Source organism: Vigna umbellata, chromosome 1 (genome assembly GCF_029865625.1).
Source record: "Vigna umbellata cultivar VRB3 chromosome 1, Vumbellata_1.0, whole genome shotgun sequence".
Classification (NCBI taxonomy): Eukaryota; Viridiplantae; Streptophyta; class Magnoliopsida; order Fabales; family Fabaceae; genus Vigna; species Vigna umbellata.
In genome coordinates, this window is record NC_142165.1 from 54063822 (window position 1) to 54091224 (window position 27403).

Sequence of the window (27403 nt, forward strand, 5' to 3'; positions counted from 1 at the left end):
ATGCAACAAACAACAACCATAACAGCTTCCCTCGACGATGGGAGGAACAAAAACTCCAGCAAGGACCTTTGACCGAAAGATCCCCAACACAAAGAAGACATCAAGACAGGGTCATGTCCTGACAACATGAAGGCAAGGCAGGGGCAGGGTCACTAGATTTTCGATTTTCGATGGAGCGCTAAAATTGATTTTGTGAAGGGTAAACTAAAATTGGGGAAGGGAAATCCCAAACATAAACCTAATTTCATTGAACAAGTTATCGACAAATATATCTACCAGTAAATTAAGTCAATAATTGCGCATACGACCTTACCGATAGATATATTTGTCAATAAATTAAACAGCTACATCCGTTGATAAATCTATCAGTAAATACAACTTGTTAACGAAAATTTTCGTCGATAAATCAAACAAGTTGGTAACTTCGTTGATAATCAACATCTTTCGACAAATCTTATGCCATCGATAAAAAATTCATCAATAATTTACGTTTTTCATATAGTGTATTGAGCGAATGAAAAATAACAATACAAAGGATAAAATTGTCTTTATATTTTTTTATTTATTTTTTCGCACAACTAATATTGTGTTCTCATATAGGAATTTATTGTTAAGAGTGATTAGAAACAATAAATTTGAAAGAGAGTAAGTGAATGAATTTATGAGAATAGAAAAGAAAAAGTAGAGTTGTTTGTTTTAAGGGATGGAAAAGTGAAGTCGTTTGTTTTAAAAAACTGAGTAGTTAAAGTAAAATATTTGAATGTAAAGTTTGTGAATAATTTGATGAATATGATGTATTATAAAAAATATTTTAATAGATAATATTATTATATTATAGATTTGTTCTTATGATTAAAATTAATATAAAATAAAATGTATTAAGTAAGTATTCTCAAATTAACTTATTTTAAGACTTCAAGTTTGTAAGGTAAGCTACTTTACCTAACTTATAAGTTATTTGATGTTCTTCTATTATTACTACTTATATTTTAATATATTATTTATTATCCTTAATTTCTTTTTACTTATTACTGTATATTTCAATTTTGTTTTAAACAATTAATTAATTTACTATTTTATTATTTATTAAGTTATTTAATTTTTTATATAGTTCAATATATAACTAGTATAAACACAAAACTTGTGTACACAAATATGTATTCTTTATATATAAATATAGATAAAGAGAGATATCTTCTTTGTATATAGATACGTATGGATGAAACTTGTAAAAAAATAAATTCAATATAAAAATACTTTAAATTAACAAATTAATAAAATTAAATATATAAGATAAATAAAAACTAAATTTAATTAATACTCATTATATCAACTTATTTAAATAAAACGATTTATCCAAATAAAATAAAAACTATATAACTTTTAAAAAATAAACATAAGTACTAAAATGTTTAATAAAAAGTTCATTATCTCAAAAAGAAACTACAACTATAACTAATTTAATCAAACAAACTAGTTTATAAATTTGAAACTCATCTCGTAATAAGTAGACAGTTTTGACAAATACAAACCTTCTTACAAATTTTAAAAAGAAGATTAATTTAATTTCGGACTAATAGAAAAATGTGACAAAAAAAATACCATCCTTTTCCAAATATTTCTATTTTTTTTTTAAAAAAAACGAGTCAATATATCAGGAACTCTTCTTATCTGGTTAGATAACCCAATCTCAAGTAACATAACATATTTTTTATCCATCCAGCGTTAGTCAGGTTCTGACTTAAAAAAAACAGCCATCTTAATCATGAACCGAATAGTTAGCAATCTGCTTGAAGCTTTGTTAAAATTGTGAGAGCCACATTCAATTCAGACCTAAGAAGATGATAGGATAAGAATTCAGAAATCTGGATTCCACAAAAAATTCAATTTTTCGTGAAATTTTTTTAAAAGGGGAAAAACATTGGACGTATATGTCAACTTCCTCATTCTCATTATCCCTTCATTTTATTTTCTGTTCATAAATTTATATTCTTTTGCTCCCATCGTTTCTTTTCAAATTTTCCACCCTCAGCTTCAACACACACTGTTTCTCCCTCTCTGATCGTACCAGTGATACAAAAAAATGGAGGCACGTGCAGGAGCCAATCAGCGTATTGCAAGAATCTCTGCTCATCTTCAGCCTTCGAATTTCCAGGTTTTTTCCTCTAATTCACGTCACATCTGGATCCGTGTTTCTTGCATGATCAATAAGTCTTAGCTTCCATTTTCTGAAACAAGTTTTTAATTTGTTGTGACAGGAAAGGGGCGATGTTATTCTCAAGAGAGCTGAGTGCAGAGCAAAGGGTGGGGCACCTGGATTCAAAGTGGCAATTTTGGGGGCTGCTGGCGGAATTGGTCAATCCCTTTCTTTGTTGATGAAGATTAACCCATTGGTTTCAGTTCTTCATCTTTATGATGTTGTCAACACCCCCGGTGTCACAGCTGATATTAGCCACATGGACACTGGTGCTGTGGTAAATTTCTTCTCATTGAATTATTCATTGTCAATTAAATCAGAACAGAAGACCGAGTTGTAGTTTTTGTGCTAATGCTTAAGGCTGGTTACAATAGTTTTCCCCTTTGGTACTGATGGAGATTTTTTTGAGGGGGGTTTCTTTTAAGGATCAAGGAATTTTTTATTGAAAATATTTTTATGTTGGAACTTAACGATGTTTAGCTGACATTTTTTCAAATAATGTGTGTTCTTTTTTTTTTTGGATTTTAGGTTCGTGGCTTTCTGGGACAACCACAACTCGAGAGTGCACTCACTGGCATGGACTTGGTAATCATACCTGCTGGGGTGCCAAGGAAACCTGGGATGACAAGGGATGATTTATTTAAAATAAATGCTGGAATTGTGAAGACCCTTAGTGAAGGAATTGCCAAGTCCTGCCCCAATGCAATTGTCAACTTGATCAGTAATCCCGTGAATTCCACTGTTGCTATTGCTGCAGAGGTTTTCAAGAGAGCCGGTACATATGACCCAAAGCGACTTCTGGGTGTTACAGCTCTTGACGTTGTGAGGGCAAATACTTTTGTGGTAAGCATTTCTTGCTGTTCTTATTCAAACAGTCTATAACTCATTTAAATTTCCTTCATGCTGTGCTGTAGAAATAAAATATAGGAGACTACAAGCTAAAAGTATAATCAATTTGGAGTTAACTGTTAAATTAAATTGGTTTGTTTATGTGGTTATGAAAAGTATTACAATTGGTTGAACAAAGCAGATATTTCTACATGTGAGATTTTTATAGTGTATGCTGGAATTGTATGAATTCAGGCTGGTGTGTATGTCCGGCCATGTTTTCTTCTTGCAGGCAGAGGTACTTGGAGTGGATCCAAGAGAGGTTGACGTTCCAGTGGTGGGAGGTCATGCTGGGGTCACTATTTTGCCTCTTTTGTCACAGGTCTTGTAGAGAATACTCCCTTAATTTAAAAAGTATCATAGAATCGTCAGGTCTTGAAACTTCTTCAAACTTGCTTTAACAGGTTAAGCCTCCCAGTAGTTTCACTGCAGAAGAAACTGAATACCTGACAAATCGCATTCAAAATGGTGGAACTGAAGTTGTGGAGGTACTTTCATTTGAATCTATAACCTCAACAGTTAAACGGAGTAGAAGAGGGATAATTAATAAGATCCATTGCATATGATATGTTGATAATTTACGGTCATACAAATATATACTTGTTCCTATGGTCATTTCTTAGTTGATGACAGATTGTGTCACTGTCAATTTTTATGCATCCTTCTTTTCAGCGTTACCAACATCTGCCTGATGCAAGATTAACAGTGAAATATTAATAGAGGTCAGAGAAAAATATAATATGATGCTGCAACTATAAGTTGTTTAAGGTGCTATGATCCAAGATAATGCAAGATTTGTGCAACTTCTCCAATTTCCTTCATCATCACCGGAGACTACAGAGGACACTATGAATTTTGCTTTAGATGTTTAATAAGAGGAGCGTATAAACTTGACCATATGAATTTTGCTTAGATGTTTAGACAAGTGAAAATACCCAAACAATGCTTGACAATTAGAGGAGACTATACACTTGACCGTATCATTTTTTAGTTAAGATTTTCAAATAAGTGAAAGTACCCAAACAAAGGTGCATACTATAATCAGAAAACATAGAAGAATACAGAGAAGTATAGTAGAATATAACTTATCATTGAAAGAGAGTGAAAATTCCTCTTTGGTATCACAAAGAGTTGTGTTTAAACTAGTATCAACAAAGTAAAACTTGTCAACTTTAAAATAATGACTAGTAGCAATAGTTCAATAGTTCAGCTGTAAAGGAAGGGCTAATAACAGTAGTTATTTGTATCTTAACATATTTTTCTGGTCTGAATAGATTATCTCTACTGCTCAACCATGTTTTCGTATCCATGACTTTAGCTTTTAAAGAAATCTAAAATTTTGTTTTTCGTTTCCTGGTCTCTATTTGGTTGTGATTGAATGTTCATCATAATCAATTGACAATTATATTCATGTTACAGGCAAAAGCTGGTGCTGGTTCGGCCACACTATCCATGGTTAATTGTTTATCAACTTTATCTTCATATTCTACATATATATCATCAATCAAGTGTCAATTGTGTCATAGTAGACAAACATGCAAAGTTGAAATCTCACTCCTGATTGTGTAGGCATATGCAGCTGCCAAGTTTGCGGACGCATGCCTCCGTGGCTTAAAAGGAGAAGCTGGGGTGGTGGAGTGTGCTTTTGTTGATTCTCAGGTTCCATTTTAACGTCCTTTTCCTTGCATTGTTCTCTATCTTGTCTTTTAGATCTTATTTAACAGTATCATATGCCTTGCCTTCGATAGGTTACAGAACTTCCCTTCTTTGCAACGAAGGTACGTCTCGGTCGTGCTGGAGCAGAAGAGGTATATCAATTAGGCCCCCTCAACGAGTATGAAAGGTATCATAGTTTATGAATCTATTCCCTATTTTCTTGGATACAGTAAGCAGTACAGAAAGTGAAACTTTTGGTGTGTAATGCTTCACAGGATTGGGTTGGAAAAAGCAAAGAAAGAGTTAGCAGGAAGCATCCAGAAGGGTATAGACTTCATCAATAAATAAATGTGACCAGGAAAAACTAGTTTCTGTTTCTTTTAAATAAAGACCTTCTGTAACGCTTCCCTTTGTTCATAGTAGATTTTTTTGTCTTAAAAATATCTTTTAAATTTTCGGTGTCATCCCTTACTACTGATGATCACGGATATCGTGGAACCGTATAATGATCTGAAAGATACTACAATATGGGTCTTTTGTACTAATTCAAAATCTTATTTTACTCGCAACACATTTTAGTATTTGACAGTGCATAACAAATAGTAATGGCTCTTTTGTTCCTTTAGATTGTGCTGTATATGCAGAAACTGAGAAGGTTGATGATAGAATTTGTGGTCATATCTTTTCTCTAATCAATGGTATGAGATCTCTAACACCAATGGTCCACTCTTCTGTCACCCATCAGAGCAAACTAATCTCCATAATCAGGGATAAAAAAATGAAATAAAGGACAGAATTTTGGAGAAGACAAAATACATACGTCCTCTGTCAATGACATGATGGCATCAGGTTGTGCAAGAACCATCATTAGATTGTCTTATTGCAAAGTGGGAAGTTGTAAGATGAGATGCAGCAGAAGATTTTTTTTGGGGCCGTGGACATAAATTCACTCTAGTGGTAATGTCTAAGAAGTGAGTAAAGATGTAGAAGCATCTATAAATAAAGTTGAGTGATAGAAAATATATTCAGTTTCTCGATTGCATGTGCTTAACTCAACTCAGCAAGCTGTAATAACTAGAGATAATAACTGGTCGACTAACGGATGGTGTTTATCTGCAATTCAATCAATAAAATTAAATTTGAGTTGTAACTCGTTCGCTACTTATGTAGATATTTATTCAAAAAATACTTGGAGGAATTTTAAAACTCGCAAATATTTACAAATACTTGCAAAAATTTTAAAAAAAATATTTTATATATTTTTAAAATAAAATTTAAATAAAGATACAAAAATTTATATATAATATAATATAAATTAAATTAAATATAAATTAAAATTTAATTTCAATTAAATTAAATTTAATAAAATATAAATTAATTTTATTTTTAATTAAATTTAATTTTACAAAATATAATTAAGTTATTATTATTATTTTTTATGAAGAACGAATATTCGTAAATCAGATAATATATAATATTTGTATTCGACCTGTTTAGGACGAGTATTAAAATATCCTGTACATGTTATTAGTTGGTAATAAATATCTGTAGTAAGTATCCGTCTGGGATTATATCTGCATATACCGCACGGATTTTTTTTGCTTCCCTTAACCTATTGGATTCAATTCTGTTAATTGAAATAGCCATGTATAAGTTATTCGGATTAAGGCAGGAGTGAGAAGATACACAGCTGGTTTGAGCAAGTGGATTTACAATGGTTGATCTTTTACCACTGAGTTTTATTATGTAAATCTGCAACAATTTTGCTACTGATGATGCTTTGTTTCCCAAACTCGCCCTTCAAGAATGTTTCATATGAGGAAAGATGTGTTGTTCCGTATAAAACACATTGAATGCCTCTATTTAAAAACATTTGAACTCTCAAATTTACACTTCGAGCTTCTTATTTAGAACTCTTATTCGAACCATTCTCATGAGCTTTCTCTTCTCTGCAATTTTCAGTAGTCATCCTTCTTCTCTTCAATCCACGTATCCTTCTATCTACCACGTCTTTATTTTCTTCTTCGTTTTACGATTCTTTTATGGTGATAGTCATAGGCTATCATCATCAACAAAGATTATAAAAAGACACACAAAAGTATTATTACATCATGATAACATTCTTAGTGCAACCGACATCATCACTTTGAATTAAAATTGTAATTATTGTCATCATCAAATATTGGCTAAAAATTTAAATAAAAAATAAAGAATAAATACAAAATGGTGTTTCCATCTTGTCCTTATTGAAGTACAACCAAAACAATAACATAAAACTTTCTTTATCATGTTCTTATTGGAACAAAAATAATCACCAACGTAAGTGTATTGACGAAAGTCAGATGCAAAATGTTATAGATATGGTTAATTAAGATAGGTAGAAAAGATATGCAGATTTTAACATTCCAAAGAAGATATCAACATTGTAATGGACGAATAAGAGGATCAATACTTCTTGCAACATTACTTCTTGCAACATTATATATTACAACTAACCAATATGCAAAAGGTTAATTTATAGATAGTGATAGTAAAAGCCACATAACTTATGATTTTTTTTTTTCAAAGAACTTAAAAAATTAAATAATTCTAAAGTAAGATTTGGAAAAACTATATTAATTGATAATGAAATTTTATAGACAAAAATAAATATATTAGTAAAGTCAAATTTATCGACATACTTTAGAATTTTAATTATTGACGAAAATAATCGTCAATAAAATTCGTTAGTAAATTAAAATTTGTATTATCAACGAATATTTTTTTCAATAATATATTCTTTGGTAATTTATAATTCCTATTATCAACAAAATGTTCCAATTTTCTCATTTTGGGCTTGACTATTTTGCGATAAAACTATAATAATTGTTTTTTTAAATCCTTCAACAATTGAATTTTTAAATTTCGTTAATCAATTCGTCAGTGATGGAAATTTTAAAAACAAATTGTTTGTAATTCGTTAATAATTTAGAATTTTTATTATCGATAAATTTTTTTATTAGTAAAATAAGCACGACAAAATTTTTCATTAGTAAAATAGGCATCAAATTTTTGAAACATTTTTATAAATACAATGGAGATGAGTAAGAATAAAAAGAGAAAAATAAGAGAATGAGGAGAAGGGGAATGAAAGAGGATAAGTCAAAAATGATTATGATGGTAGAGGAGAAATGATAGCACAACGGTAGTGCAATAGGGGAGGAAGCCACAATGACACTAGTAGAGGTGGAGGTGGAGAAGGAGGAAGAAGAGAATGAGAAGGAGCATGGGAAGAAGGAAGAAGAGGATGAGAAGGAAAAGAAGGAGCTAGTGACGGTGGACACGACAGTGTCAACAACGATGAAGGAGAAGAAAAAAATAAGGATGGAGAAGATGATAACGTTAATTTTTACCTAGTTTGTCAAGTTTCATGAATAAAATTAACTCTTCTTTAACATTTATCTTGTTTAGTCCTTAAATTCATCTTGTTTTGGTAGTTTGTTATGCTTTAGTTAATTTAAGCTAGTTATAGCTCTAATCCTTATTTAGGTGTTTTGTAATAAGCAAATATGAAGCAATTTGGTGGAGCTAAGGAAGTTGAAATTCAAGGAAGCATGCATTACTAAAAAGTGAGTTTGAGGAAAAATACTTGTGTTAGGAGCCAAGAGAAACACACCCAACACCACAAACATAAAGAGCAAATTCAACAATAGAGCTACCTAGTGTTGAGCAACCACAAATGGCATTGGGCGCCACTCGTTTTTCATAGGATGTCGTTGGGCGATATAATTCGACATTGGACAACATAAGATATGAAGAACTACCATTCGACAGTGGAAAACGATGTTGGGTGCCACATGGTTTTGCAAAACTAATGTTGGGTGGTACTAAGCTAACGCCAAGTGGTGATATCGTAGAGGCTGGCTATTCTCGATCTGGATGATTGTGCCCAAAAGTCCAAAGGTTGCATCTGGTGGTGTCGATGTTGATATGACATATTTGGGTATTTATTTGTGTTTTTATGAGGATTTCAACTTTTTCTTTCACTATCACAATTTCTCTCCACCTTGTGTGACTAGGAAAGACCGTTGGAGGCTACTAGGAAGATCTCCCTTATCCTCTTTGGGTCTCCATCTTCATCCACGGTGATTTCTCCCTTTAGGGCTTGAAGAAGGAGATGAGTTGCAAAGTGGAGGGGGAAATGAGAAGGGGATGTATGATTGGAGCTTGGAGAAATTGTAAGGTGTCTTGGTAAAAGGTCTTCATCTTCTCTTTGGTTCCAATTTCTTCCTTAGTTCTTCATTTTGTATGCTCTAAGTTCTCCCCTAGAATGGAGAGCTAAATTTATTTGTTAGGATTAGATGTAGTAAACTAAACTTTTATTTATTGTGTATGATTAATAAATATGTTTTTTAATAGTATTTTTGTTTCTTTGCTTAATGCTTATTATGGCTTGCTCACCTATGGCTTGATGTTGATTCATAGGGTATTTAGAAGTATCTTGTGTAATATAAAATTGAAACAAAGTTCCTAACTGAACTTGCATTTAGGGATGGAACACGATTCATTTAGTAATATTAGATTATTGATCTTAAGATGCAATTCTTTGTTGAGGATATGATTAGCTCAATCATAATCATAGGCTCAAGTTGCTAACGAAGATTTGAGTAAGATTGTGAGTTTATTTTAACATGAAATTGGAAGTGAGATGATTGAATATGCATGAGAGTGAAGTTGGTGATTAATGTTAACAATGTATACAATCCTATGTTAAATATCATTTGCACACCAATTATTTGTCCAAGATTTGACATTGTGCTTCACAAATTCATTGGAAGAATGATAATTTATTTATTACTTGTTATGTTGTGACTGATGACATTTGTTTCTAATAGAAGAAGAGGAAGAAGAAGAAGAAAAGAAAAAATAAGAAGTGGAAAAGGAGAAATAAGAAAACCTAATTGTGACATTTATTGACAAATTTTTATCAAAGGCCGAAATATGTCACTAATTATCTATCAATAATTACTAACAGATCTTTTTCATCATAATTATTGATGAATACTTACCGAAAAATTTGTGATTGTCAATAATTATTGATGAATTTTTTTATCCATCTGTAAAATTTATCAACAAGTATTTTATCAAGAAATTTTTTATCATCGATAATTGTTGATTTTCTTAGTGGGATGGAGAGTAACTTGTTGTGAAAGGTACACAAACAATTCTAATTCAAATTGATTCTAAGTGTCAAATTAATTTTTCATGTATGTTCTTAAAATTACTCACAATTTGTTAAGTTTTGTTCACTTATTAGAGAAATGTTATAAAGTGTCGTTTGAAAACAACTTGTATGTAATTAAAAATGTAAATAACCTAGACATATTCAAAATTTATATGAAAGAGAAAACTTTGCTTTTAGATGTAATGAAAAAGAGGAGTTTACTACAAATAAATAAAATATAAAAGAATAATGAAGATAAAAAGAAGATGAATATATTTGAATAAGTTTGATAATTGAAAAATAAGATGATTTAGATAGAAAAAGAAATACAAAAGAGATGAAAATGTGAAATTAAATAAAGATGTTATCCCACATAAGAAAGATACAAATAAAAGTAACCAGCCAAAGAGAGGAGAAAATCAAGAAGAAAAAGAAGAAAATCAAATTTAAAATTTGAAATTCAAATATTAAATATTGACAAAGAGAAACATTGAAAATATTTGTTTAATATTATTTTATTTACATTATTTTTTTTTGAAAATATTTCTGTTTTAGAAATATTTTTCATGTAAAAATACAAATATACTTATTTATTATTTAATTTTAAAAAGCCAATAATAAGATAGTGTTAATATTTGATAATTGTTTTTACAATATATATATATATATATATATATATATATATATATATATATATATATATATATATTTATAATATATAAATAAAATAAATTTCAAATGGAACTCTAACTCCTAAACTCTAATTATAATGTTCTATTTTAGTTTTAAGTATGGATGGTTGAATGAATGCTAACACAATATGTAAAAATGTACTAATAATTAAAATAATTATATTTAACACAGGTATATAATAACTTTCCAGAAAAAAATATTAATAATTACATTGCTATGCTATAAATTCTCTTGAAAGAAAGAAAAATATTGTATTGCTGATTTAATATGCAGTATTTTTTAATGGATGGTCAATTTATATTTATTATTATTTTGTTGTATAGTGGAGATAATTGTATTAATTAAATTATAAAGATATAATTAAGGATAAAATGAAAGTATGAAATATGAATATAAAATAAGAGAACTTTTCTTATATATTTTTAAGATAACTATAGTAGTTACTAGGACAGATTTATAAAATATTTAATTATACTATCATACAAAATAGATATTTTTGTAACTCTATCATTTTTAATTAAATAATTTTATCTTTTAAGAAATAAAAATAACTTCTTCATAGAATGCATAAATATGATCAAAGATAAGTTATGTACTTCTCTACCACATCTTTTTTTTAAACCAATCTCAATTATATATATATATATATATATATATATATATATGTATGTATATATATATATTTACAAGTATATATTATTTTAAGGTAATATATAAGAGTGTAGGTACATAACAAGTAGGGCATTTGTTCGTTATCGTAACTATGAAACTAATTTCTTTTCATCCAATATGTATCCTGCAAGACCATATTCAAACTCTTCACAACTTTTATCAATCACATTTTTGTTTAAAACCAAAGGAAATATCAGATTTGGGTACATAAAACAGAGAGGTTGAACTTTTCAACCTCCTGCCAAAAAGAAATGGCTAACCATGTATAGTAACAGTTGAAACTCGAAACAGGTGGGTAGCATTAACATGGTCAACGAGTTGACCATGCAAAAAGGAGAATATGGTTGAAGTAGATCACAGACATTGCACAAGACCATGAACAAATATTACCAAGGAACTTAAACTTTAAACTGATACATATATTGTTGACCGTATAACTCCTATTCTTCTTATGCTTTTTGAAGTTGGTTTGATTGATGTGAACTAACAGAACGTCCTCACATGGAAGATGTAAAAGTTGAGCGGAGATTTCTCACTACATCCTTCACTCCCATGCAAAATTCCATATCCATCTGTATGCAGCACAAATATAATTCACCATATTGAAAGAAAATTGCAGTTTAGTGGAAATAATTATGAAAAACGATGCATAGATATCAACTAAACATGTTTATTGTCTCATTCAGTTCTGCAGTGTCAACAAAAAGTTTCAATATTACTTATACATGCTACTGTTGTACAAAGATTATACCTGAGCAATAATTGTCATATCAATGGCGCATCTCCCAAATGCCATGGCATTGCTGTTGGTGACTTTCAGGTGGAGATTCTCAATTTCATGGATTGTTTTTTCCACCACACCTTTGGTCTTCTCACAGTGAACTCTTATGAGGACATTTCTCCCACAAAATCTTGCTTCAATTTCGGGAATTGTTTCTTCAAATAACGGGCCATCATATTCTGAAGAATTGTTAACATCATAGGACAGTTGAGATTTCTTCACAATTACCACAGACTCCACAGTTTTCTTCATGTTTTGTGCCTCCTCGAGAGCCTTTACTTTCTCCTGCAATTGCTTCAAGTGGCTGATAGCATCTCCAAGAATAGAAGCTTTGTCCGTCTGATTCAAAAATGTGACCGATGCATGTGATAAAAGCACACAGAATGGACACAAAAAATGGTAACGCTAGGAATACCTACTTGTTTAACAACTACACAACTAGTAGGAGCTAATTAATCAACAGTTTTATCCTTAAAATTACCTTCCACTTGTATTTTAATCTTTGAATTTGTGTGCTAATTGATCTTTAAATTTTCTATCAAGTTACCTAAGAACTAAAATGATAACAAGAGTTACATAATTTGAAGGACTATAATATAGTGATCAGTGTACATCATATACAGGAAAAGGAGAACCACATAAAAGCATTTACATTGATATATTGTATACCTTCTGTAGTCCAGGAACAAGGGCAGATAAGGCAATGAAGCGCTGGCTGAGCTTCTCTCTTCGCTTTCTTTCAGCTATGATGTGGTCTTGAGGATGAGAAATTTTTGAACGTCTTCCATTCTTTTTGGTCTCTTGGCATGCCTTAAAGAGATAGTTATGATTCCCCAAGATTCCCTGAGAGAAAGTGTCCAGAGAAGTTGTGCTATTGGTTATAGGACAAGCCTCCTCATTGGCCTTCACTAATCCCAATGGACTTATGTGATTGGAATCCATAAACGAAAGAAGATTTGGGAAAGATACATATTGTGCATCTGATGTCTGAGCAGAACTTTTGATGGGATTCCAGCCGATGTTTTTATGATGTTTTGTTGGTCTTTCAATGTCCATAAGTGTAGTTTCCATGGATGCTTTGGGATTGAAGTCTGGATACGTAAATGCGTGTTGTTGAAAAGTCTCTCCAAAAGCAGCAGCTATTGGCAGTAAGTTAGGGTCATCAATAGAACTCAGGTGCCACTGACGGAGCAAATTAGGGTCCTCCATCATTTCCTGTTCCTTCTAGATCAGAAAACATCATATATTTACCATAAAAACCTTTCATGAAAGACATTTCAACAACCAAGCTCTAGCAAGGAAAAGATTCAAGTATTTTCATCTGCTACTGATTCCTATAGTAGATATCTCTTATTTAACAACGAAAAGCCAGATTTTAACTCACCAGTGTTAAATCCTTCCAACTTTTAGAAAAACGATTCTCTATCAACTAAGTATAGGGTAAAAGTTACCCTAGATTCAAATATCATTATTTACAAGAGCTATTCATAATTCTTACCATATCAGGTAATTCTCTGATAGATGTGATCTCCATAAGAAAGCCAATTCTGCAATAAAAAGAGCTAGGGAAGAAAAGTCAATAGTCAGTTTAAAGTTGATAAGCTTTGGTACTTTAATTTTCAACTAGTTGATGCAGATTTGGGTTATAAGTGATCCCTAACCCAATACATGTAAGAAAAAAAAATCCCCATATCATCAGACCACAGAGACTCCATGATTCTATGTACATGTACATTGTCGACTGTAATTAAAGATCTTTATGAGAAAGTTGGTGAAGATAAGAAACTTACTCAAACAGATATTGCAGTATATGCAGTGTACTATAGAATGAGGACTATGTCCCAGAAACAGCAGCTTATATATTTGGTTATTGTGATAATCTTTGTCCTACTTGACGTTACTGTATCTCAACTTATAGAACAGTTGCACTATCATACTCACGGGTTTTATGGGGTGGATTGTCTTGGACAACCATGGAAGCTAACATTTTCAATCAAGGAACATAGATACAACTCATTTTATATCAAGTTGTTGCCTTCAAAATGACAAATCAGTGTCCCAACTTCTGTTGTTTTTGTGGACTTTGGGGTGTTCTTCACCAACTAGTCATTGAAATCCTGATCAAGAGCTTAAAACAAGAATCATCATGTGGTCCCTGTCATCGTGTCCAAAGCCTCAAGGTACGTGTTTATTTTCTTTCTTTTGTTAAGTCACTTCCTTGGCTCTTTCCGAGTCTCTCATTTTCTTGGTCAAAGATCATTTGCAAAGGGCAGTGACACCATCATCAGCTATTAAATAACAAAATAACGAAAGCCTATGTGATAACGTGGTAAGATGTTGATCATGAATTATAAGCCTAATGATTCATACAGCACAGTTTCCCAATTTTTGTGAAATGCAACAGTTTCCATTGACTTGAGAAGGTTTTAGCCAATTCCCTAGTGGCATGTGTGGGGTGAAAAACTTGTCTTCCCAAGTACAGTCTGGCTCATTGGAACGAGCATAAATCAAACGGTGTTCAGTGTTGAAATGATTATACTTTGTCGTTCGAAAGGAAGAAAGAAAAGTGACGTTAAGAAATCACTGACACCAACAACATATACTATAGGAAAATTGTATTTTGACAAGTAATGTCCCTTAAGATACCTTAATAGGAGGTTAGGGTTGGATATATCTATCAATTCATATGTATGGAAAACATGTATATCAAAAATCTTTCGACAAGCTCATCAAACTAATTTTTGTAATTGTCGAGAACTAATATAGATTTGAATCCCCACAACCTTTCTTATCCTTTTTTTTTAATCTTATTACTAAGTCGTTTTATAACTCTCACGTTATCTTCTTTTTTTTTAATCTTATTACTAAGTCGTCTTATAACTCTCACGGTTGTTATGTCTGAATTATCTAATAACCATTAATAACGTTATTCAGAAATTTGACTTTTTTTTTGGAGAATAGAAATGTATCATGGAACATAGTTCAAAATTCTAAAAGCATCTCCATCATATTTAACAAAATGTATTTCTTAAGGATGTGTTGTTCTTGAAAACAAAAAATCGAAACATAAAAATACATAAGAAAGAGTGGGAAGTTGAAGTAAGTGAATGTTTCAATAATAACTAAAGATAGATTCAAGAAATGTAATTTCAAACAGGTAAATCAAATTCGAAGAAAATAAATATTCCAGATGCTACAATATGACATAGGACACATAAAGAAATGTTGTTGGCCAAGAAATAATGGATGAAGGAAATTTTGAAGCAACAACCTTACATGTACAATTTTAAAGCAACAACATCACTAAAATTATGAATAAAACATATAGAACCAAAAACTTTTAGAGATAAAGGATGCAGTTCATGAGGAAATAAAATAGAATGTGACATTTTATTTTCTAAAACCAAATGGGGCATGCGATTGATGAGATAACATGAAGTAACATCACACCAAAAATATTCATGAACCTCACCATGAATTATAAGAATGCAAGTTGTTTTAATAAGATGTTTATTTTTTCACTTAGTCACCCCATTTTGTTAAGGTTTATAAACACATGAACTTTGAAGGAGAATGTCATGAGAACTCATAATTTGTTTAAAAGAATGAGAAAAATATTCATGGTCATTATCACTTCCCAAAGTTTAAATAGAAACACCAAATTGAGTTTTAATTTTAAAAAATTGAAATATATAAAATAATTTATAACGATTTTTCAAACAACCAAATACACCTTGAATAATCATCAATAAAATTAATAAAATATTGAAAACCTAAATTAGACTTAATACAACTAAGTCCCTAAATGTTAAGTGAACAAAGCAAAAGGGAACGAAGAAAGTTGTGAGACACTATGAGGAAAGGAACAATGTCAATGCTTGCCTAACTGACACATACCAAACTAGATAACCTGAATAAGCTAGGAACAAGTTGTTGTAGTTTAGCAAGACTTGGATGACATAACTGAGCATGAAGAGGAGAAAAAGATTCCACAATTGTGCCAACATGTGTAGAGGAACAAAGATGATAAAGATCATGAGACTCACATCTGGTTTCAATTATTTGTCTCAAACTTCGATCCTATAAACAAATAAAATCTTTGGTAAAAGAAATAACACAATTAAGAGTATGAGTTAGACAATTTATGGATAATAAGTTAAAAGGAACCCAAGGACATAAATAACATTATCAATGGATATAAAAAAAGAAAAATGTTAACAATCCTAATACCACGAGTTAAAGCCCTAGATCCATCGGCCATGTAATAGAAGGTAAATTATTCAAAGAGGATAAAGAGGAAAACAAAGATTTGTAATCAATAATGTGATTTGTGGCTCTTGAGTCAAGAACCCAAGGACCAAGAGCAGAAGATTGAGTCAAATCAATAAAAGAAACTTGTGCATGCTACATAGGCATTGGAACTAGAAGGCTATTGATCCTCATATCATTTGAGAAAGTTACTGATAATAACATATTTATCGGTGTTATCAAATGAAGAAGGATTCACAAGAGGTGATTGTGAGGAAGGATTAGTTGTTCAGACAATATCGTCTAAAGAGAGACTGAATAGTCTAAAGCATATGTACTTTTTCAATTTCCAGAATTTATTTTCACTTTCCCACTTTGTCATGCCTAACTCACTTCTTTGCTTAATTCTTAAGTGTGCTTTTTATTACTTTAGACATATAAAAAGCGATGGTGGAGTGTTCATTTGGGATTTGATATTTGGACTTTCACTAGTATAAAAAAGTTTTTTAAGTCTATTATTTTGAGCTTTTTAAATATATTTTATACTAGACTTAGATTTGACAGACTTAAATTTTAAATTTGTTATTAAACAACATATTTAAATTTTGACTCTATTATAAATCAACAGACTTAGATTTTTTTGTCTAAAATTACAAATCTAACCATATATTTCATTGGTACCTTGGTAGTAACAAGTTATCGTAATCAACCACCACAAAATAAATCTTTCTTACACTACAAAAAAGAAGGGCATTACCGAAGGCCAGGAGCCCTCGGAAACAGCCCAAAACCGTCGGTAAAAGATAATTACAGACGACTTATCGACGGTCAAAGAGCCCTCGGTAAATCCCTTGTCGCTAACATTTACCGAGGGCCAAAGGCCTTTGGTAATTACCGAAGGGCAAAAGCCTTCGGTAATTACCAAAGGGCAAAGGCCTTCGGTAATTACCGAAGGGTAAAGGCCTTCGGTAATTACCGAAGGACAAAGGCCTTCGATAATCCCACTATTTCTATGAAGGGCAGAGGCCCTAGTTTCATTCCACTAATTTAAATTATGAAATTTTTCATGACATCAAGTCAAACTAACCACTAATATTTCTATTGGATAAGAACAGTTGAAAAGGAAATATTAAATGATATTGCATAATATGTTTGTAGTCTTTTACATAAGATACTTGCTGCCACAACACTACAAATTCTTACACCTCAGTACATAGGAAAAACATCTAAATTCTACTTCTAAATAAGATAACAACTCAGACAATGGAAGAGAAAATGTAAACAAGAACTAATACTAAAACTATAAATATAAAGACTATCCAAGTTCAGGCGACATCATGAAGCAGACTTCGATAAAAGTGGTACACACCAGCCTCCTTCCATAAACAAGTTGCTGCACCGGACTCCAAAATCTGCCAATTCCTAACACCTAAAGTTGGTCCAACAACTTCTAATCAAGCTGATGAATTCAGGTGAACCTCAATCTAGCTAAAAAATGCATGAATTAATGCTACTGCAGTAGTTGACCAAGAACCAACATCCAAGTATTGACACCAAGCCTTCCTCCAAATTTCATCATTTGCAAAGAACCTGAAACTAAGTGATGCATAAAAAAAAAGAATTCGATTTTTTAAATATTGACTTTTCAGTATAACAGTAGAATCCATTTTCTATACTATAGTTGAGTATTTTCAATGAAATATAATACAATTAATAAGTAAACTAAATGGAATTGCTTGAAATGACAGAAAACCAAAAATCCTAGTAATTACTAAAACTGGACATTAACGAAAAATGGAACACTAAAGTGCAATTGAAACTAGGGATAATATACACGTCATCTAAAAGTAATATGAAAATTAATAGAACTAGAGGATTGGGGAAAAATTTCAGAAAATGGAAATTGAAATATAAAAGTATGAAATATTGAATTGGAAAACAATGAAGGAAGCAATATCTAGAATTTACAAACATTCAAGATTCGATGCATTCAATTTGTATTATGTACACCCAAATCATCTTGATCCCCTGACTAAAATAATCTTGATTTACATATACACAGACAACATTATCTTATTACAGTCAAGACATATTCACACTTGGTAAATGGTGATTAATTAAGGTAATTACTAAAACATGTTAATAAGATATTATGCAAACAAAAAACTCAGGAAGTTGAGAAAGGAAAGAGAGTACAACATAAGACAGTAAGCATTGTTGAGTTTTTCATTGACATCTTAACATGACAATGGTAAAAGAAAAATTTAACTGGAAATTAGATGCATAATAACAGAGGTCTATATCTTTAGACTATCTAATAACAGAGGTTAAATCCCAATTGCTTCCTAGGATTTTTTATATTTGAACAATTAAAGTTTGTTATATTTTTGTTCATGAATATATATGTAAGGATTTTTATTTTGTATTCAAATAGACAGGGAAGCTGATGTATCATATTTGTCATGCAGGGATTCTCAAATAGTAAATTGAGCGTATTTTTCCCAAACTTCTTTCCACACAGAAAAAGAATAACAATGCCACTAGATATTTCATACAAAAAACAAAACACAACAACTAATATTTGGCCGCCATGAAGGAAGGAAATAAAGGCAATGTTTATGAAAAATAAAATCATTAGAGAGAAGTAATGCTTACAGGAGCCTACCAAGAGCGTCAATTTTGTCCTTTCTTGAGCCACTCCCACCACGACGCCCTCTTGTTTTTTCTCTATCATTTTTCATATCAAAAGCCTTTCCACGGCCACTGCTAGAATTGAACATAAATATCAAAAATCATAAAATAATGTAAAGCAATCTATGACAGAAACTTATTCTTTTCACATGAGCACAACAGACAGTTCATATAGGGTATTAACAATAATAAGAAAAAAAATTGTATTTTTCAATCCATGTGCTAAAGTTTCAATACAAGACCAAAACAGATCAAGACAATTAATCGAAGACAACATGGAAAGGCAAAGAAAATACTTAGCTCCGTGTAGACGCGCCTAACCTAGGCTCTGAGTACCACTTGATAGCTCCAGGTCGAGGTGGATCGACGAGGAACCATGGAAATTGGCACAGATCGAGCTAATCGAAGAAGAAGAATAGCGGATGATAGAAAACAGAGGCAAACCCTAGATTGAATGGTTTGATCGGTGTACGTTCTACGGTTGGTGATTTGGGACATTTTGATCGGTGGAGAGAAAGGATTCAACGATTGAATTGATGGAATGGAACGAACAGAGGTTTTAATCGGGCAAAAGTGAAGATAGAACGGTGAGGATAGGTTTAATCGGTGAAAAATGGATTCTTTGGTGGATTAGGCTGAGGTAAGGGAGAAATGTACAGGAGAATGAAGATCTAGAGACTAACCATGGCTGGCGGATTAAGATTTGAGGCGGAGGAGCTCGAAATATGGATCGGAGACAAGCGAAGGTTCGAGAGAAAAAGAAATGTGTGCGGGTGGATCTCTCCAGAGAATGGCTAAATGAAGATGTGGTTCGGATATGAAGAGGCATCAGAGGCATTACCGAAGGGCAAAAGGCCCTCGGTAATACGCGATTTTATTGTAGTGTTATATGTCAAATTTCCAATACACAATAAAGATGAAATTTGAATATAATACAACACAAATACATCTTCACAACCAAACAAATACAACACAAGAATCCACAAATTCAATCATTTTCTTTATAGAATACAACAAAAAAGAGAAAAGAGAAATTGAAGTTGTCTAGTTCGGTAGCTCATTGGGAGGGGAACCGTCATCGATGATGATGGGCATCTACTGTTGCTTGCTAAGGAACCTTTTCAACATGATGTCAGCACCCTTGATGAGAGTGAGGAGGGCGCCGCCGAATGTGGTAGCGCCGAAGGCAACAAGGAGACCCTAGGGCATGGAGAGGAAGTCACCGATAGTGGCACCGACGATAATGGAGTTCTAGGGGTCCTTCTTCTTGCAGGTAAACCATAGTGCAGTCGAAGGTGGAGAAGAGGCTACCCTAGACGGCGAAACTTACATCAACGCACAGTGCATTAAGGCAGCATGGCCTGCGAGGTAGCTACGACACATGTGCCCTTGGACGTAGAGGCGAGGAGATCCCACACAAAGATGAAGATGGATGGTGCAATAATGGAGAGGAGGAAGAAATTTCTCATAGTGAAAGAAAATGGAGAAAGAGTTAGTGTTGTGTTTTGAGATTTGATGAAGAAAAAGTTGTGATTTAGGTTAGAAATAAATTTAGGTATGTTGAAAAACTAACATATACAAAATTTAAGTCTTGTTGTATTTTAAGAAACTTAAAATATAAGTTAAGGTCTGTTGGAAAACTCAAGATATAAAATTAAGTTTGTTTGTATTCTAATAGACTTGAAATATAAATTTAAGTCTGATATGAGCTTAACAAATTATTTACAAAAATGTCACTGAACATTTATTAAGTTTAGTATTTTTGGAACTGACTTAAATTGAGAGACTTAAAAAATTACTTTTTTACTAGTGTTTATTTCATGCTCTGCACATTTGATTGAATCTCCTTCAGTTAATTCATAAACATGTGTGTATTTTAGTGCTTTATATATTGCGCCTTAATAATTAGTTAGAAGTGTTAGGCTCAATTGCCCTTTCATTTTGGAGCCTTTTGTTAAAAGCATCACTATTTTTTTTTATGAGCTTGTCATTTTGGTAGGCCAATTAGTGGACAATTAGGACTCTTAGGATTGCTACAAGGCAGCATAGAGTGATATGGTAGTTTAATAACAAACCTCGATGTTGAATTTGTTTTTAAGTAATGTGGCATTAGTAAGAAGATAGTTTCTTGCAATATTCTTCAACTCATTATTCAGGACATTATCAATCTTGATAAGGTTCGCAAGACTCTATACTTTCTCATTTGATGCATAAGATGGGCTCAAGCTTCCCAATTCACAGGCCATTTGGACTAGTATAACTAAAATTAGTCATAACTGATGCAGGAGGAAAACAAATAAAAACTCATGCTAGAAATTATTATAACAAAGTTTTAATTACTTCTACTTTTCGAAATAACCAAAGTACTTGTTTTAATTACTTATGCTTTTCAAAATAACCAAACTACATCAGTTTAAGAGAAAAATTACTTTGAGTGAAGCAAATCAAAGCTAGTTGAAGTCAATGATAAAGGAAATTTTACAATAATCTGCAGAACTCTGTAAAGCCAAAATAACCATGGGAATTATAGCAAAGTGAATCCTCATGGCCATTGTGAATAACAAGCTAGATGTGTCTACTTTGATATGAAAGCCTTTGTTTTATTCCTTAGCTTTCTATATTTGAAACAATATAATTACAACCACTAATGGAAGAGTTGAAAGAGTTATGGAACATTAGTATCAAAAATTTTGTTTCATATGGAAATGAAATGTTTGATATTCATGCACATATTGTGGACTATTAGTGATTTACTAGGTCTTAGAACCTTATCTAGATGGAACACACATTGGGTTGGCATGTCATAGATGTAATTAAAACACAACTCTTAAAAAACTTATTAAAGATGGTAAATTTTGTTTCATGAGTCATTGTCGTTAGTTGAATGGAAGACATAAATTTAAATTGACTCTAATGAGATTTGATGAAAATATAGAAAATAGAAATTCACCTTTGTCAGTCTCGGAATATGGTGTGTTACAACAAGTTCAAAATCTTAATGTTGATTTTGGGAAAGAACCATTACTTGAAGAATGAGCCAAAAGACATCAAGGAGTTAATAATGCTAAGTTATGCACTCAACAATGGCAAAAAAAGTATATGTTTTAACTTTCTTATTGGATAGACAACTTATTACACCACAATTTGGATGTTATGTATATTGAAAAAAAAAATGTATGTGATAATGTGGTGTCTACATTGTTGAGTGATAGTGTAAATTGTTGGAAATCTAAGTGAGTCAAAGTCCTACATTGGATAGAATTGAGAAAGTAGAGCATTATATAAAAGTGAACGACTCATTAACTCATTGTCTCAGGGTTTTGGATAGAGAGTGATGTCAATCCTTTATGCGGTTGGGTTCAAATGTCAGTGGTATTTGTGTCTCTTCGATCATATTCCTTAAAATTATTTTTCTAATTTAAGATTGTTTTGCTATTATCATAATTCAACTATTTTTGTGAGAACATATTTCTGTCATGTATTATTAAATAATTTGTATAATGAATATATATATATATATATATTATTTTATATGACACTCATGTGTGTTAAATTATATGTTGAAAGATGAATGACTACTTTCTTTTATTTCTTTTTAAGAAAATTAAAACATGTGTATGAGAATAGTTGAATATTGTTAGGAGAATTTTGAATTTTGAATGAAAACTTCCTTGGATTAAAATCTAGTCATTAAAGAAAATATTGTATATTTTGGAGTGATAACTCTCTGTAGTGGTAATCCTATAAAGTTTTTGTATAAACTTTCCCATGGAAGTAAAATGTTCCAATAAATTTTCGATAATAAAATAAATATTAAACGAGTCATAAATCCTTAGATAAAGAAGTAAAATTCATAATTTAGTTTTAACTTTGTAATAAATTGAAGTTAAAATAAATAGCTTATTTAAAGAGTTATACTAGTAACATTCTTCATGTCATAATTTATCACAATTCTTTTAAAATTTGAAAAAGAATTTTGATTTCATGAGTAAATATTCAAATTTTTCCAAAATAATGGAGACAACCCTTAAATAAAAAATTTAATGTAAATATTTACCAATTCTCAACCACCATCATACCTTATCAACAAATACATTTACCAATTCACTAAGCCTCTATAAAAGATTACCACTTTTTAATAATTTTTATAAAACGATATTTGGACAAAACTTATAATTGTCCAAATAGTTTTCAATAAATTTACAAAGGTATTAAATTTATTTCATATTTTTCTAGAAAAGATAAATTTGTTGTGAGAGTGCAAAGAAATTTTATATATTTTGTAGAAGGTGCATATGAGAATTCCACGGCGCAAAAAGAAAGAGTTGAAAGGTAGTTTAGTTTGGATCCTTAAAACTATTAGATACTTTCTGCATAAATGTACTTCTTCCTACACCACTCCATATTTCTTTTTATTTTATTATGTTTTCATATTTTTTAAAAATTCTAAAATTATCTTTTACATTTAAAAAAAAATTCTATGTTCCATTTTTTTTAAAACAGATTTTGAAATTTATTAAAGAAAATTTATTCCACAAATTTTAAAGTCTATTAAAAAAATTTCCAAATTTTTAATAAATTTTAAAATATGTAAAAGTTTTTAAAAAATCTTTTAACATATTTTAAAATTCTTGAACAATTTTTTCTTCCATAAATTTTAAAATTTGTTAAAAGATTTTTTTGTTAACAAATCGTTAAAAGAAATTTCAAAAACTTCTGCATATTTTGAACTAAGAAAGTTATTTTTAAAATGGAGTGAAGGAGAAATGTGGAAAAGCGTAAGAGAAACAACCCATAGAAAATATAATAATTATACGAAATCCACTATTTATTTAATAGGAAATAATCAGTCCAGCCAGAAAAACAGTGGCTGGGTGGGTCCACTTTGCAAGTTTCTTTCAAATTCATAAATGGTAATCATCCATTGCTGTATGATGGAAGAAAGAAAGAAGAGTGTGTGTTTGAGAGAGTGAGAGAGTGAGAGAGTGAGAGAATGGAGTTACGTGAGCTTGGTAGAACCGGACTGAAAGTGAGCAGCATCGGTTTCGGAGCTTCTCCACTGGGCAATGTCTTCGGCACAGTTTCCGAGGAGCAGGCCAACGCTTCCGTTCGCCTGGCCTTTCAATCCGGCATCAATTTCTTCGACACTTCTCCGTACGCCGCCACCCACGCTCCAATTACATTGCATGCATACATACATACATATATTGATTTTCTCTGAAAATTTTAAGGTATTACGGAGGGACATTGTCGGAGAAAGTGCTGGGGAAGGCACTCAAGGCTCTTGAAGCTCCTCGGAGCTCCTACGTTGTGGCGACGAAGTGCGGACGGTACGTGGACGGTTTTGATTTCAGCGCGGAGAGAGTCACGAGGAGCGTGGAAGAGAGCTTGGAGAGGTTGCAGCTTGACTACGTTGACATTCTCCAGTGCCACGACATCGAGTTCGGTTCCCTAGACCAGGTTAATTACCTCTGCCTCTGTCGTTTCTCGTTCAGCTTCTTGTGTTTCATGGAAGCGAAGGATTGATTGATTCGTTGTTGTTGTTGTTGTTTGGTAGATCGTGAACGAGACGATTCCGGCGCTGGTGAAATTGAAGGAGGCGGGGAAGACGCGTTTGATCGGCATAACGGGGCTTCCTCTGGGGATTTTCAGTTACGTGCTTGATAGGGTTCCGCCTGGGACGCTTGATGTGGTGCTTTCGTATTGCCATTACTCTGTGAATGACTCCAGCTTGGGGGATTTGATACCCTATTTGAAGGCCAAAGGGGTTGGCATCATCAATGCTTCTCCTCTCTCCATGGGCCTTCTCACTCATGCTGGCCCACCTCCATGGCATCCGGCTTCGCCCCAACTCAAGGTCTGCACTTTCATTCTGCGTGTTTTCTCACTCTCAAATACTCATTCAACCCTAATTCAATTCACATCACACACTACTCCTTTTGTTTCAATTTAATTCTCCTTTTCAAGGTTCGAAAGACTATGTTAATGTTTTTTCTTTTCAATTATACCCCTAGTTTTCACTCTCACTGATGTTAAATTAGCTTAAATAGACGCATTTGGTGAAAATGAAATAATAATACTATTTTCAGTAACGGAAGAACCTCAAATGAGAGAGGAAAGGAAATAAATGAGTCAGTGATCATGACCCAGTGTTCTCTTAAACCAAAGTCATTGTTGAGTTTGATTACGAAACTGCATAATATTTGTTCCCATCCCATTATTTGCCTAAAGTTCGGTTTTGTGATTGAATCTCTTGAGATAGAAAGTGACCCAGTTCGGCTGAAAAGAAGTAAAGCATTACAAATTTAGAGATGAAAAAAACAACATAAAAAGAAGATGAAGTAGTCATCTGTTGGAAGAAAAATCTTTACTTGCGTCATTCTTTTGCAATATCTTTATGAACGGATCCAACTATAGGCTACTACTGCTCTGCATTCTATTAGTATGGTCTTTCTTTTGCCATATTTGTATTTTAATTTGGAACTTTGCAGTCTGCATGCGAAGCTGCTGCCGCTCATTGTAAAGAAAAGGGAAAAAACATTTCAAAGTTAGCGTTGCAGTACAGCTTGTTGAATAAGGAAATCTCATCAGTGCTTGTAGGCATGAAATCCGTTGAACAGGTTCGGTTTCAGTCTTCCTGAATTGCCATGTTTAATTGTATATATCTTTACTGTCAACATCTATTGAATTTTGTGTATAATGCGTGAAAGCTGAAACATCTATTGAATTTTGTGTATATTGCTCTAGAGCTTTTGTATGGTTTGGTCTATAAATTACTTACCTTTCTCCTTGTTGTGTTCAGTGAAACATGTGAGAATCTTCCTCTGTAAAATAACTACGGTTTGTTCATCTGTCCTTTTCACATCCACCAACTAAATAATAAATAAAAAACCGATATTGAGCATAAAGGTATATGCTAATGCAATGTCTTATTATCTGATACTGTAAGTTAATGGTCAGTATTGCATGAGTAAAGTACATACTAAGGAAATTTCCTGGCTCTAATTGATTGCGGTACCGCAAACTGTCGCGGTTTGTTATTTGATAATACATCTTTTGGCGTATAATACATCTTTTATCTTGGTGTATTGATGGAATTCAAAGAATGTCTTAGAAGAGTTGATGTCTTGCTAAGCTATCCAAGCTTGTTCTAACTGGGACAATATAACAAAATAGGTGGAGGAAAATGTTGCTGCTGCACGAGAACTAGCAAATAGTGGCATTGATGAAGAGGCTCTATCAGAAGTTGAAGCTATTCTGAAGCCTGCTAAAAATCAGTCATGGCCCAGTGGAATCCAGCAGAGCTGATGTTTATTCTACTGCCTGGTATTGCTTATGGAGATATCCACTCCTGCTGTTTACTTTACTGCTATAACCCTATTCAATAATAGAAATTGCTTTGACAGCTAATAAGATCCACTGTCTAGATAACTTTTGTTTTATAGTCTAGAGTGCGTCCAATAATACATTTCTCACTACGTCGTTATTTAATGCCCTTCATCCTTGGTTGGAAAGTTAGAGTCGCTGATTGAACTGGTTTGCAAAACTACAATGAAAAGAAAGGCAGTATTTTGTTCTCTTGTATATTTTTTTAATTTATAGATAGTGTTTACAATGCAGAAAGTTTTTTGAAGCAATTTTGCATTGTCGTATCATTGCAAGCCAATACATATTATTGACACATCATCTAGAATATGATGATGCAACAACACATCAAGCCAAAGAAACTAAAGATAGCTTCAACAGACTGTTGATAATGTTATTAAGTGTTTAATTTTATTCAATTATCTAGTGATAGTTTAGGATAATCTTAAGATTTTAGACACAATTCACAAAAAATAATAATGAGGCTAAAGGACTTCTAAGTATACATTTCCTATTTCTCCCCTTTTTAATGTATTCGAAAGGATACACTTAGACTTTTATATTAAACTTGTTCAAAAATGGGTTTGGCCAAATCTAATAGTTTAAAACCAACTTAAATTCAAATCTGCTCATTCATTGTAAATATTGTTGGTAAAATCTGTGAAAATATCAAGTATAACAGATTTTGAAGTAATTTTTTGAGAATGATAATCAAAAGATTTACAATGTGATAAAGGAAGGGAAATTCTTTAAAAGTGGTATTATGAAGAAGTGTAGATAGATAAGGGGGCGTCCTTTAACTCAATAAAGAAAGTCCAGCTAAGGTTCAGTTTTGGAAAAGTTAAGGTTCAGTTTCGGTTAAAATTCAAGAAGAATAGTGATTTTAAGATGTTGATATAGCAATGCATGACAGGTGTTTCAATCTCATGTGCTAGCCGTTATTTACAATTATCTACAAACAAACAGAGATAATTGCTTTTCAGCTTTTTAACATTACAAACTTCATATA

The 27403-nt window shown here is 32.0% G+C and overlaps 3 protein-coding genes across 3 annotated transcripts; 2 read left to right on the forward strand and 1 right to left on the reverse strand.

Moving 5' to 3' along the window:
* Positions 1–1923: 1923 nt before the first annotated feature.
* Positions 1924–5366, forward strand: LOC148205757 (malate dehydrogenase 2, peroxisomal). Its single transcript, XM_088103771.1, has 9 exons — positions 1924–2155; positions 2259–2474; positions 2726–3040; positions 3318–3407; positions 3490–3573; positions 4505–4540; positions 4655–4744; positions 4834–4928; positions 5017–5366. Exons 1-9 carry the CDS (start codon positions 2084–2086, stop codon positions 5087–5089), a joined length of 1071 nt encoding a protein of 356 aa, XP_087959897.1. The 5' UTR covers positions 1924–2083; the 3' UTR covers positions 5090–5366.
* A 6114-nt stretch (positions 5367–11480) lies between these two features.
* On the reverse strand, positions 11481–13347 carry LOC124824693 (transcription factor bHLH19-like). The gene is made up of 3 exons (XM_088112019.1): positions 12760–13347; positions 12061–12429; positions 11481–11881 (listed from the first exon to the last, which is right to left on the reverse strand). The coding sequence occupies exons 1-3, from the start codon at positions 13300–13302 to the stop codon at positions 11807–11809; spliced, it is 987 nt and encodes a 328-aa protein (XP_087968145.1). The 5' UTR covers positions 13303–13347; the 3' UTR covers positions 11481–11806.
* A 10606-nt stretch (positions 13348–23953) lies between these two features.
* LOC124824695 (L-galactose dehydrogenase) lies at positions 23954–26613 on the forward strand. The gene is made up of 5 exons (XM_047297173.2): positions 23954–24183; positions 24261–24489; positions 24587–24886; positions 25521–25649; positions 26206–26613. The coding sequence occupies exons 1-5, from the start codon at positions 24023–24025 to the stop codon at positions 26335–26337; spliced, it is 951 nt and encodes a 316-aa protein (XP_047153129.1). The 5' UTR covers positions 23954–24022; the 3' UTR covers positions 26338–26613.
* Positions 26614–27403: the final 790 nt, after the last annotated feature.